Raw genomic sequence first — 14,084 nt, 5'->3', positions numbered from 1 at the left:
CCATAAGGCATCTCTTCTGTAATGGAGGGTGCTAGTAAGAGGATGAACACAGGGCCAGCCCTGTGGCTGAGTGGTTAAGTTCCACGGTGCTCCGCTTTGGCGGCCCAGGTTCACAGGTTGGGATCCCAGGCACGGACCTACTCCACTCATCAGCCATGCTGTGGAGGCATCCCACATACAAAATAGAGGAAGACTGGCACAGATGTTAGCTCAGGGCTAATCTTCCTCAAGCAAAAAAGAAGCAGGATTGGCAGCAGATGTTAGCTCAGGGCAAATCTTCCTTACCCCGCCCCAAAAAAGAGGAGGAACACAAATATTAGTGAAACACTACCAGGACTCACAAGTAATCAGGAACACAAAAATAACAAGATACCATTTCTAACCCATCAGACTGACCAAAATGTAAAAATCTGATGGTCTCAAGTGTTAGCAAGCACTATGTGGGCTACTGGCAGACCTGTGAACTGGTAAAGCACTTGGGAGAACAACTGATCACTATTTAGTAAAACTGAAAACACGCAATCCCTTGCACCCTGCAATGCCGTTACTGGGAATATACCCCAGGGCACATGTGCACAAGGAGACCTGCAGAAGGATGTTCACTGCAGCACTGCTTGAAATAGAGAAAAAATGCAAACGTTAAGTGTCCAACAAAAGGGAAATAAATAAAATGTCGTGTACATGCACTGCATAATAGTAAGACTGCAACAGACCTATATACATTATGTGTGAACGTGATACATTCATATAAGGAACATGCTACAGGAGCATCCCATAGCTACACACACACCAACGACAAACCCCCCAAAAGTAACGTTAGTGAAAAAGGCAAGCTGCAGATGACACAGAGAATATGACACCACTTAGATAAACTGTAAAAAGCACAAACATCATATATTGCTCAAGGATGCCTATATAAAATATTAAAGTATAAAAAATGGTGCAGAAGCACAAAGATCAATTCATAATTCATAGTAGTGCTTGCCTTTGGAGACAGAGAAGGAAGAATGGGACTGGGGTTCTGAGGTTGGAGAACAAACTGTTATCTATGGTCTTGTTGTTTACATATATTTATATATATATTCTTAAGCAAATATGACAAAATGTTAACAAGTTTTCACTTCTGTGTAATATGTAAGCAATGTTATTCTGTAACTGTTCCAATATTTTTAAATTTATCAAAAGAAAAATAAGACATCCACGGAATTGAAACATTTTATAAGTAATTTTGACAGATGAAATGACCCACTATAAATAAAATTCCTATATATAAAAACCCAAATGAAATTTGAGCAATCATTAGAAGGAAAAGAAAAAAATGTTAAAATTGACACCATAGACATGAAAATGTTTGATTTTTTTAAAACATTATTTATTATTCATTTGGTTTTAATTTTACATAATTAACATTCCTTGAAATTTAAGGTGACTTTTTTTTTTTTACTGGTAACTTGAATGAAACTATACGTGTATCCCAGGTAGAAAAGCAGTATGAATACATAAATCTTTTCTAATGCGTCCCACCTGCCTTTAACACATTATGCCTGGGACTTCATCAAACAACTGAGAAAATGTGCTTGCTTCACCAGCTTCAGTACCAAAAACGGAACCCCAGAGCCCTGGGCGGTGTTTACAACGCCCAACTCAGCACGCCATCTGTGACCCGTGCAAACACTGCACTTCCCCTATTTAAGCACCCCACTGTCAGCGGCCACCTTCAAAGGTCCAAGGACAGCGCCACCACCCTGGGCTGAGTCAGTGACATTCACGGCCTTTAAATACAGGTTTACACACCAGAACCGAAATTACCTGCGACTCACTGCTGGGGCCGTCACCCGGTGTTGCCATAGTTCTCTTAGGATCTGCCGCATAGCTGCCGCTTTTACTGTTTCATTCTCCCCTCCATTCCTACTTTTAAAAAGAGAGAGAATGAGAAAACGCTTGTTCCGTCACTTAAGGTCTAAGGTCCACGATAAAGTTCCTCTACAGAACCGAAGCAAAACATGTATGTCTAAAGAATGAAATAAAAATGAAGTTTATAAACGCAACTTTTTACAAAAACAACTGAAAGCATTTACAATTTATAAACTTCAAAGAGCGTGTGTTTTCTTGAGGAGTCTGCAAAGCGTCAATCTTATTCATTAGGGAAGCTTGTTGGTTTCTCTTAGATCACTGGGTTGATTTAAAACAACAAATAGATGTCACATTTGTTCTTGGAACCCTGATACCTTTAATTCCAATTAAAACTCCCTACCTGGGGCTTTAAAGTGTTTCCACTAACAGGAACTCTGCATCTTCAGAGGCTTTTCCTTCTCATTCTCAATTCCCATTTTTCCAGTGACAGTGTAATCCGTACTATGCTCTGAGATGAACGGTTTTTAAATTACACAGCAATTCTTTCTTTAAAATGCGTGCTTCACTTATCAAGATCTAATACTTATTTTTGTGACATCTGTCATCACAAATACTAAAATACATACATTGCATTTTCATTGGAAAACACTGCTAGACGGCCAGGGTGGGGCGGGGCCAGGACAGGCCCGGTCGATAGGGCGGGGGCCGGAAGGAACGGGGCGTGAAGGGCAAGGATGGGGCGGGGAAGGATGGGGCGGAGAAAGATGGGGCGGAGAAGGATGGGGCAGGATGCGGCCAAGATGGCGAGGGACAAGAGCAGAATGGGGCAGGGCCAGGATGCGGCGGGACGGGGCAGGACCGGGCCGGGGCAGGATACCGCCGAGATGGGGCGGGGCCTGGATGGGGCGGGATGGGACCAGGATGGGGAGGGGCCAGGATAGGGCCGGGATGCGGTGAGTTGGGGACTGATTGATGGGGCGGGGCCGGGATGGGGCGGGGCCGGGATAGGGCCGGGATGAGGCGGGATGAGCTGGGATGGGGCGGGGCCAGGATGGCACGGGATGGGGCGGGACGGTGCGCGGCCGGAGGGCGGACCCGGGCGGGGCACAAGGACGCTGGCTCCGGGCGCTGTCCGGGAGAGGGCCGAGGATCCTCAGGGGCAGGTGGCCAACGAGGGGTGGGGAGAAGGCGCCGTGGATGCAGGAGCCGGAGAGGAGGGGGACAGGGAGTGTAACGTGACCCGCAGCGTGCGGGGCGGCCGGACTCCCAGGGCGCGGACGGGAGGGAGCGTGGCCTGGGGGCGTGGCTAGGAGAGCGGTGGGCGGGGCGCCGGGGAAGCCTCCGCAAGGGCGTGGCTCGGGGCGTGGCCCGCGGGGAGGGGCGCCGAGCTATGGTCAGCTCGGGGCACGGAGCAGAGGAGGGGAAGGCACCCGGCGGTCTGGGAAGGGGCGGAGGCCTCTGCCCGCTAGCTGACGTCGGGCGCGGACCGGTCACCTGGCGTGTCCTGCCTCACGCGCGGTCCAGCCGCCCGGGCAGCGTACGGGAAACGGGAAACCTACCTCAGCCGCGTTTCTCCGCTGAATCCCGCGTACTCATTGCCGGCGCGCACGGGCAGACGATGCCTACGGGGAGCCGAGCCGCCGCCCTCGGCCCGCGCAGGCGCGGTGCGCGCGTCCGCGGAGAAGACCCCGCCCTGGGCTCGGCGCCCCGCGCTTGCGCAGTCCCCGCCGTCACGACAAGTGGCGTCACCCCTTTGGGCTTGCGCAGGCGCAGTGCGCTCAGGCCCTTCGTGGAGTACTCTGGCCTGGGCCGAGCGCCCCGCGCAGGCGCACTTCACGGGCCCCGCCTCCCGTCGTCGCGCGAGCGGGGGAGCCGCGCCGCTGGTGTGGGGGTGGGGCCCCGGGGGCGGGGCGCAGGTGGGGTTGGGGGAGGCCGGCCAGACCCGGGGAGGGGGAGCGGGGGCCGGGGGGCGGGGCGCAGGTGGGGAGCAGGTGGAGCTGGGGGAGGCCGGGCGGACCCGGGGAGGGAGAGCGGGGGCCGGGGGAGGCCGGGCGGACCCGGGGAGGGAGAGTGGGGGCCGGGGGGCGGGGCGCAGGTGGGGCTGGGGGAGGCCGGGTCGACCCGGGGAAGGGGAGTGGGGGCCGGGGCCCATTTGGGCCTGGGGGGGGGGTGGTCAGAAGCCTGCTATGGGCGACGGAAACGCTGAGGTTTCTGCAACAGGACCCCCGTCCTCCTGCTGTTTTGGTAATAATTCAATTAACCTTCCCATCTCCGGCTGCAAGGTGTGAACGGCGTGGCATTGTTTCCACCTGACAAGTGGAAGCATGGTGATGAAGTTTTTACTCCATGAAGAGGAAGTCAGGGATTAAAAGGAAAACAGGACAACGTCAGTGCGGGTTACCGTGCGGTGGCTGCGCAGGGTCGGCAGGTGGCGGCGCTGTGGTCTGGGAAGGGCAGGACGTGGTCCTCAAATCTTAGAGACGGAAAGTGGAATGGTGGTTGCCAGGGGCTGGGGAGGGAGAAGAGGGAGATCATGTTATCCTTGTAGGGTTTCAGCTTTACATGATGAAGAGTTCTGGAGATGGGTGTTGGTTATGGCTGCACAACAATGTGAATGTATTTAATACCACTGAACTGTACACTTATAAATGGTTAAGGTGATAAATTTTATTTTATGTATATTTTACTGCAATAAAAAAAGCAAGAACACAAATTACCAATATGAGGAATGAAAAATTCAGTACAGATTATAGGTTTTTTTAAAAGATAATAAACTGGTATTATGAAGCTTTATGTCAAAAAAAGTTTGACAAATTAGATAAATTGGGCAAATTCCTTGAAAAACATAACTTACCAAAACTGAACAAGTATATTTAGAAAATCTGTGTAGTTCCATATCTCTTATACAAACTTTGACCTTCCCCCTAATGGCCTGAAAGAATTTAAGATAGATGCCCTGGCCCCAGGACAGGCCATCACCATAGATAACTCTGGGTGTCAGTAGACTGGGAGCATCCTTGCTAAGCCCATTCTTATCAAAGTCCTGTCTTGGGATCCCGTTGTCATAGATGGCCCAGCAAACTCTTGTTTAACAACATTTCCTTTTCCATCTCCATGTAAGTTGCCTTCCTCCCCTTTGAAGCCCCAAACCACTACCCCCAACATCCTCCTCTGTCTTTAGCTGAAAAGGTGGCAGCTTTGGCCATTCTAACAAGTTACTCAGTTTTTCTGGGTTTTCCCCATGTGTACATATTACTAAACTTTGATTTTCTCCTGTTATTCTGTCTCATGTAATTTAATTCTAAGACCAGCCAGAAGGACCTAGAGGGTGGAGGAATTCTCTTCCTCCCCTACAGAAGAGATAACACCAATATTAACAAAATTTAAAGAAAATAGGGGATGGACGCTTCCCAATTTGTTTTATGAGGCAAACATAACTCTGATACAAACACCTGAGAAATACAAGAAAAGAAAATTACAGACCAAAATCCTTCATAAAAATATATGCAAAAATCCTTAACAAAATATTAGCAAGTCCAACCCAACAATATGTACAGAGGGTTATACATTATGACCATGTGGAGTTTATGCCAGTGTGGGAGATCAAAATTTGGCCACCCTGAAATATATCTCTTTACCTTGATTGTTTTCTCTGAAGGACATTTGACCTCCCCCACTAACTGCCTAAAGAATTTGACATGGTGGCTCCTTCCTGGAACAGATCTTCCATCTGATGGCTGTAATATAATGTAAAATAGATCTTACAATAGGAAAGGCACCAACAAGCCCATCTTATCAGAAGTTCTGTCTCTGGCCACATTCTTTGGATGGCCCTGCAAGGAGTTGCCAGACAAACATTTACATTTATAAGGGAAATCTCCATTTGTAAAGGTATCTCCCTCTCTGTCTTGGGAAGAGGGGGGATGACCTCATTTCTAGAAACTTATCAATGTGGAAGGTGAGGCCTTAAATCTGCATAATAACCTTACCCTTGTTTACAGTGCTTTAGTGGTAATCTCCTGTAACTGACACCCCCCACCCCCAACATCCTCCTTTGTCTTTAGAAGAAGATGGTATTTAAGATGAGAATTTCTGCTATTGTGTTGAGAAACGCAGTGTCCCTGCTTTCTCCCATGTATACATGTTATTAAACTTGGTATTATTTTCTCCTGCTAACCTGTCTTGTTGATTATTTGGCCAGCCAGAAGAACCTTAAGGGAAAGGGCAGAGGGAGATTCTCCCTCTTCCCCCGACACCAGTAATGTAAAATTGGTCTAACTCTTAAAAATCAATGTAGTTCACCATTTTAACAGAATAAAGGGAAAAAAAATCATATGATCATTTCAGTACATTTTTAAAAAGGATTTGACAAAATAATACCCAATCGTGATTTTTTTAAATATCAGCAAAAATAGAACATCTGTCTGTAAAAAGGCATCTATCAAAAACTCCATCACTGGGGCCGGCCCAGTGGCACAGTGGTTAAGTTCGAATGCTCTGCTTCAGCAGCCCAGGGCTCACGGGTTCAGATCCCGGGTGCAGACATACACACCACTCATCAAGCTGTGATGTGTTGTGGCAGCTTCCCACATAAAGTAGAGGAGGACTGGCACAGATGTTAGCTCAATGACAGTCTTCCTCAAGCAAAAAGAGGAAAATTGGCAACAGATGTTAGCCCAGGGCCAATCTTCCTCAACAAAAAAATAAAAATAAAAACTATCACTAAAGTCATACTTAATGATGTTATATTGAAAGTTTTTATTAGAAACAAGGCAAATGTATCCACTTTCACCACTTCTATTCAATATTTTGTAGGAAATCCTGGCCAGCACAATAAGGCAAGTAAAGCAACAAGTAAATAAAAAGAATAACTATTAGGAAGAAATAAAATTATGTATATTCACAAAAGATTAGATTGTTCGCATAGAATAGCCTAAGGAACCTACAAAACAACTACTAGAACAAATAAGTGAATTTAGCAAGATTGTGGGATACAAGATCAACATAGAGAAAAAAGTGTGTTTCTATTAGGAGCAAAACATTGAAAATGAACTTTTTTTAAAACCCATTTATAATAGCATTGTAGGGTAAGTAGCTGACCATTAGCTTTTTTGATTATAAGTGCCTGACATAAAGCTTTTGATTGCTGAGGTATCCACTTCAATAAATGAATAAACACATTGCCAGCTACACAACTAGCTAAAAAGCCAGGCCACCCTACCCAGGAAGTTTTTTTTAGAAAAGCCCTGGGTGACCTAGATAACTGACTTTTTGACCACTTGTTTTCCCCTTCCTGCACTTTAATCACTGTTCTTATGTTTTAAATTCACCAATAAAAAGTGGACCCACAGGGGCCAGCCCGGTGGCGTATCGCTTAAGTGCGTGCACTCCGCTTAGGTGGCCCCGGGTTCACAGGTTCGGGTGCTGGGCGCAAACCCATGCACCACTTGTCAAGCCATACTGTGGTGGTGTCCCATATAAAATAGAGAGAGGTGGGCATGGATGTTAGCCCAGGGCCAATCTTCCTCACACACACAAAAAAAGAGTGAACCCACAAAACTCTAGGCACCCTCCCTCCACCCCAGTAAAGGCAGAAGCCCAAGCCCTCACTGATGTGTGCTCTCTCTCTCTCTCTTTCTCTACCTGCGACCTCGCTGTGTGGCCCCGGGGCATGCATGTACCTTCCAGGACTTGTGAATAATAAACCTTGTCTTTTCAAAGTTCCATAATGGTTGTTGCTGAGGTGCGTCTTGCAATCGTAATAAGAACCATGAGGGCCAGTCGAGCCACAACATTGGAAATGTCTGTGGGGGGTCCCCACAAATAGTAGGAGCCCAGGTGAGTGCCCCCAGGCATTTCTAGTGGATAGCATCACTATCAATAGACTGAGACAGACCCGGAACAAGTATCAACATAAAATACTCAGGAATAAGTTTAACAAAAATATGTGCAAGACTTTTACACTAAAACTATTTTTAAAATGCTGAGAGAAATTTTAAAAGATAAATAAATGGCGAGAGATTCCATGTTCACATATTGGAAACAATATATTTAAGAAGTCAATTCTCCACAACTTGATTGATACATACAACAAAATCCCAATCATAATGCCAATAGGATTTTTTTCTAGAAACTGACAAACTGATTCCACAATTTATAGAGCAATGCAAAGGACCTAGAATGGCAGAACAATCTTAAAAGAGAACAACAATATCATAAGATATATACTCTCTGACTTCAAGAATTATTATAAAGATACAGTAATCAGGACAATGTGATATTGTCAAAACGATAGGCAAAGAGGTCAACGGAGCAGAAAAGAAAGTCCAGAAGTAGACCCACACTTTTACAGTCATTGATTTCCAACAAAGGTGCCCAAGCAATTTGATGGCAGTGAGGAAAGTCTTTTCAAAAGATGGAATGCAAGAAGTGGATATTTGTTTAGAAACAATGAACCTAGTGCCCACCTTACACCCTACATACAAGCTTATTTGGGATGGATCATAGACATACATATAAAAGCTAAAACTTTAAAGCTAGAGGCAGGGGGTTTCCTTCAATGTAAAAAGTACTAACAATAAAATTAGAAATTGGTAAATTAGAGTGGGGTCAGCAAACATTTTCTGTAAAGGACCAGATAGTAAATATTTTAAGCTTTGCAGGCAGTCTCAATCAGAACTACTCAACTCTGCAGTTGTGTCATGAACACAGCCATGTGAATGAATGGATGCAGCTGTGTTTCAATACAGCTTGTATTTAAAAACCCAGTTTGCTGACTGCTGTATTAGACTATCAAAACTTAAAACTCTGCTCATCAAAAGACACAATTAAGAAAACAAATAGGTGAGAGCCAGCCCTGATGGCCTAGCAGCTAAAGTTTGGTGCAATCGGCTTCGGCAGCCCAGGTTTCGGTTTCCGGGCACAGAACCACACCACGCGTCTGTCAGTAGCCGTGCTGTGGCGGCGGCTCACATAGAAGAACCAGAAGAACTTGCAACTCCACACAACTATGCGCTGGGGCTTTGGGGGGAATAAGGAAGAAAAAAAAAGGAGGAAGATTGGCAACAAATGTTAGCTTAGGGTGAACCTTCCCTTGCAAAAAAAAAAGAAAAGAAAACAAATAGGCGAACCATAGACTGGGAAAAAGTATTTGCAAAACATTGCTTATCAAAAGATTTGTATACCAAATATATAAAACTCCTAAAACTCAACAACTAAATTAATAAACAAATAAATAAATAGAAATGGGCAAATGACTTGAACAGACACTTCATGAAAAAAGATATACAAATAATAAGTACATGAAAAAATTCCTTGACATCAGTAATCATTGGTGAAATGAAAATTAAAACACCAATGAGATACCTTTACATGGAATGGCTCAAGTTAAAAAGACTACACTCAAATGCTGACACGGATATGGAGCAACCAGAATTATTATACATTGCTGAGTGAGTATAAAATATTACTTCCACTAAGGAAAAATGTTTGGCTGTTTCTTATAAAGTTAAACATATTGATTAAGTCTCCTCAGGCTGCCATGACGAAATACCACAGACTGGATGGCTTAAACAACAGGCATTTATCTTCTCACAGTTCTGGAGGCTAGAAGTCCCTGATCAAGGTGCCAGCAAATTCGGTTTCTGGTGAGAGCTCTCTTGCTGGCTTGTGGATTGCCGCCTTCTCACTGCGTCCTCACATAACAGAGACAGAGAGAGAGAGCTCTGATGTCTCTTCCTCTTCTTATAAGGACACCAGTCCTATTGGATTAGGGTCCCACCTTTTAACCTTAGGGTCCCTCATTTAACCTTAATTACCTTCCTCAGGGCCCTATCTCCAAATATAGTCACATTGGGGGTTGGAGCTTCAACATATGAATATTGAGGGTCACAATTCAGTCCCTAACACATATAGCTATCCTGTGGCCCAGAAGAACTCCAAGGCATTTGTCCAAGAGAAGTAAAAACCTATGTCCAAAAAATGCCTTGTCCAAGAATATTCATAGCACTTCATTTACAATAGCCAAAAAAGTTGGTACCGTTCCAAATGTCAGTCAATGGGAGAATGGATACACAAATTGTGGTATATTCATACAGTGGAACACCACTTAGGAAATTTATGCTGGCAAAAGCACTACCAGCTTGGACTAAGGGGGATGGAGATGGTTCAAAATGAAACAAGGCCTCTGCCTGTGGACCCCCAACTTTCTATGGGCGACAATCATGCTGAGGAAGCCACTCAGTGGCAAATATGGGCCATTCCTTATGAAAGAGGAAGGACATTTCATGGGCAGAGACCAGCACCCTGAAAACAGTGGACTATGGTGCCACTCCCAAGGGAGCGGTGGAGAACAGTGGATTGGTGAACCACTGTGGGGAGTGGAACCAGGCTCTAAACTGAACATTTGTCCTGCCCTGGTCTAGGAGAACCTGGGAACATTGCCCTGCGAGATTTCAGGATGTGGTGAACCAGTAATGACTATGTGCTTTATATTCTGCCCCTCTCTGAATGAAAGTATCTATTGTGTGATCTTCCCCTGTCTCACCAGCACATGCTGTGCTTAGTTCACAAGACTCTGGAACAAGAAGAGATGTACCTACGAAATCTCAGCTGCTTCTAGATCTGACTTCAACCATGAGATCCTGAGCTTTAAGCCTGATGCCATATTGGATGGACTTTTGGGGTGATTTTTGTGTTTGAGGAATGTAAATATGCTGTGGCCAGAGCACTAAGAGTGGGAGATTGCAAAAATGGCCATAATACTCTACAGTTTTTCCCGGCAAGAGGTGGACCCCTTGAATCTGGGCTTGTGGTGTACCTACAGAAGTAGCAGAAGTGGTCATGGGCAATTTCTGTGTTTAGGATTCAAGAGGCCGTTCAGTTTTCATTCTCATGTTCTTGAAACCTGCACCACAGGGTGAAAAGGCCTAGGTGAACCTACTGGATGATGACAGACATATGGCTAAGTCACACACATACACACATGCACTTGCACATACACAAAGATACACACACATGCACATGAACACACAGACACACACAAACACACATGTACACATACATACATGCACATATACTCCCAGACACACAAATACTTGTACATCCACATAAACACACAAACACACACACACATACCCATCACACACACATAGACACAACAACCAGCCACCTCCAGAAGCAGAGCCACATAGCTGATCAGTAGTAACTATAGACACGTGAGTGAGTCCCGATGAGGCCAGCATGAGAACTGCCCAGCTGAATAAATCCCAAATAGTCAAAGCGCAGAATCGTGAGCTAAATAAGTGATTGTTGTTTTAAAACACTAAATTTTGGGACAGTTTGATATGCAGCAAAAGCTAATTGATACACCCAGGAACACTAATTAAAAGCACAGTGAGATGCCACCACACACCCATCAGAATGGATAAATGTTAAAAAACCAAAAACACTTAGTGTTGGTGAGTATCTTGAACAATCAGAGTTCTCTTACGTTGCTGGTATAATTCTGTTAGAAAACCATGTGTCAGTTTCTAGCAAAGTTAACACGCCTATCCCGTAATTCAACATTTCCACTCATAGGTGCGTACCCTACCCCTTCCAAAAAAGATTGCATATGTCGTTCAAAAGAAAAGTACAAGGAAGGTTCATAGGGAGGGAATAGGCATGAAGGAGTCTTCGGGGATCCTGGAATGTTCTATATCTTTAAAATGGTTTGGGCCCTCTACTGTTGGTAAATCATTTGTGGTTGGCGTGAACTGTGGTGGTTTTTTTAAATGGCTGTAAATTCTTTGACTTCCTTCCCATCAGGGAATAGGACCCACGTTCCCTCTCCCTGTATCTAGGTGGGCGTGTATCTGCTTTAACCAGCAGAATGCGAGACCAGTAGAGACTTCCAAGGCAAGCTCACAAGAGGCCATGCAGCTTCCTCTGGGTCTCGCAGAATGCTCACTCTCAGGACACTCCTTCTCAGAACCCAGCCACTGTGGAAGCCCAGGCCACCTGGGACACCACACCCAGCACTCCAGACATCAGTCCCAGCTGAGCCCAACCGTCAAGTCACCTCTGACTAGGCGCCAGACATACGACCGGGGAGGCCTTCAATGACCCCACCCCCATCACTGGAGCCATTCTGGCTGTTCCAGTCTTCCCAGCTGAGGCCCAGACATTATGGAGCCCAGCCAAGCAGCACCTCCCCCCATGCCCTGACCCACTGTGCCGGTGAGAATAAGAAAGTATTGAGGTTGCTATGCTGTTAGCTGGTGGCTTCTTATGGAACAGAATTTGGTGCTTTGAATCAGGATGCTGCCATAACAAAAGCCTACCACCTGTGGCATTAGCTCACACCTAGGCAACAGGTAGAGGCTGGAAGGGCCTTTCAGACCGTGTTAGTGGGAGACAGGCCTGAGGAGGCTGCCAGCAAAGGCCCAGAGAAAAGAAAGGGAATGTTATTGGAAGCCTCTTGTTATTCAGTGGTGGGAAGCCTGGCACCATGGTTGCCTGCATGGGAGTAAAAGCAGAAACCATCCCCATTAACTGATAGAGCTGGTCAGGAGATTTCCAGGCAGAGAGTCAAAAGTGTCAACCGGCGTCTCACAGCTGCACAACTGGGAGAGAGAGAGGAGCTAAAGAAGGAAGTATTCAATTTTCAAACAGAACTTAAAAGAACTATAAAGGAGCCAGGATTGGCTGGACTGAAAAATGAAACTATTTTTCATCCCCAGTCTCTCCCAGCAGAAGATTCTCAAAGAAAGAGCACGAGTGAAAATGGAACCCACGGCACTGTTGGGAAAATGGTCCCAGAGTGAAAGTGCTGAGGGTGGGACTGTAAGACCGTCTGTTCAGACTCCAGCAGAGTTTAATCGGTGCCTCACAGACCCGTCCAGATGGACAAAGGCCTTCTGTGGACCTTGTGCATGCGCCTCTCCATACTCTGCACTCTTAACCAGCTCCCGGGGCAACCAGGGCACACTCAAGTCTGAGCCCTGCTGAGCGCTCTGCCCAGTGGAGAACATCAGGGCACACAACTCACTATTGTCACTCCAGGTGCGAGTTGTCCCGGCGAGAGCCACCGTGAGGCCCTGCTCCAGGTCCTGCCTTGAGAACGCTGAGCCTCCTGGCCCAGCACAACTCAGGAACCCAGCTCCTCCTCCTTCTTCTAGTTCCAGGCGGCAACCAAGTCAGCAGGCCACCTGGAGGCGGCTCAACACTGCTGCAAGCTCCTGCACCCCCCACCCCCCCACCCCACCCCCCCCCCGCCTGGGTTTTCATTTTAGAAACTGTGATATTGCCTAACGCTGTCCTCGTCTGCCTCTGTGTCCCGTGGTCCCAGCAGCAGGGGTGGGGCCTCTTGCTGGGGAATAGGAAGAAGCAAGCAGGCAGGTCAGACAAACAGAGTCTCCAGGGCATTCTCAAGCCCCGATGGGTAGGCCAAAGCAATTCCAGGGACCCCGAGGTTGCATCCAGAAGCGTTGTGCGAGAGCCTCCTCAAGAAATCTTGAAAAAAGTTTCAATACATTAAGAATGCATCAGCTGAACTAGTGATATAAAAATATTGCAGAAGACATTTAGAAGTCTAAGAAAAAATGATTTTAGATGTTTAACAAACAATGTTAATACACACATCATAAGAATTATATCAACTTATTCAATTTTATTATGGAGGCTACTCTAAGTTTTAATTTCCAAAAATAGTTCATCCTTCCTACAATTTTATCTAAGCATCCTTTACATTGTTATTATATTAGCACTCAGTTGAACTATTAGGTAATAAATATACCTATGGATATACTTCAGTGATACTAAAATTTTAAATATAGTGCCAACCCTTTACAGTGTCTTTAACTTAAAGTTTGTTTTTAAAAAGCAAAAAATACTATTGTCCTGCAGCAGAAAAACTACTAGGAATTAGGCTTCCAATTTACACCTCCTTATCTTTCATATTCTCTATTTTGTTTCGTACATTCTTTATTTAAATCTCTAAATTAGTTAACTCATCCCACGCCCTGGATCATTCTTGTTGAAGATGGGTCAGTTCCACAGAGGCATTTTTTAAATAGTGGTGTATGAATCCTCATGAGTTAAACAATTTTAACAGTCAACTGATTTTCGTTGTTGTTCATTCGTCCTAATGTGGTTGAATACTGTGTGCTGTTCTGGGCCCACAACGGGACAAAGCCACACAAATGTGTGATGCTTACAGAGTAGTTAAATTAAGAAAATGTTCCCACTGA

At 45.6% G+C, this 14,084-nt stretch overlaps 1 protein-coding gene and 1 long non-coding RNA gene across 9 annotated transcripts in view; both read right to left on the bottom strand.

Moving 5' to 3' along the window:
- The window catches only part of PRMT2 (protein arginine methyltransferase 2), a 31,577-nt gene extending 28,075 nt beyond the window's left edge, over window positions 1-3,502 (bottom strand). For 7 of the 8 annotated variants that reach the window (XM_058523352.1, XM_058523356.1, XM_058523355.1 and 4 more), the window contains exons 1-3: window positions 3,414-3,491; window positions 2,255-2,362; window positions 1,810-1,908 (exon numbers count right to left, since the gene is read on the bottom strand). In XM_058523352.1, coding sequence (XP_058379335.1) covers window positions 1,810-1,848 — 39 coding nt within the window. In that variant the 5' untranslated portion in view covers window positions 1,849-1,908; window positions 2,255-2,362; window positions 3,414-3,491. Of the gene's footprint in view, window positions 1-1,809; window positions 1,909-2,254; window positions 2,363-3,413 lie in introns of all 8 variants that reach the window. The other variant, XM_058523353.1, reaches the window with a different exon arrangement.
- Window positions 3,503-4,001: 499 nt separating this feature from the next.
- Window positions 4,002-12,968, bottom strand: LOC131392975 (uncharacterized). The gene is made up of 3 exons (XR_009215816.1): window positions 12,884-12,968; window positions 4,256-4,363; window positions 4,002-4,163 (listed from the first exon to the last, which is right to left on the bottom strand). It is a non-coding gene; the product is annotated as an uncharacterized LOC131392975 (long non-coding RNA).
- Between the last annotated feature and the right edge of the window lie 1,116 nt (window positions 12,969-14,084).

This window comes from Diceros bicornis, chromosome 27 (genome assembly GCF_020826845.1).
Source record: "Diceros bicornis minor isolate mBicDic1 chromosome 27, mDicBic1.mat.cur, whole genome shotgun sequence".
Classification (NCBI taxonomy): domain Eukaryota; kingdom Metazoa; phylum Chordata; class Mammalia; order Perissodactyla; family Rhinocerotidae; genus Diceros; species Diceros bicornis.
The sequence above is the reverse complement of the archived record's forward strand: the minus strand, read 5'-3'. Positions and strand labels throughout refer to the sequence as shown.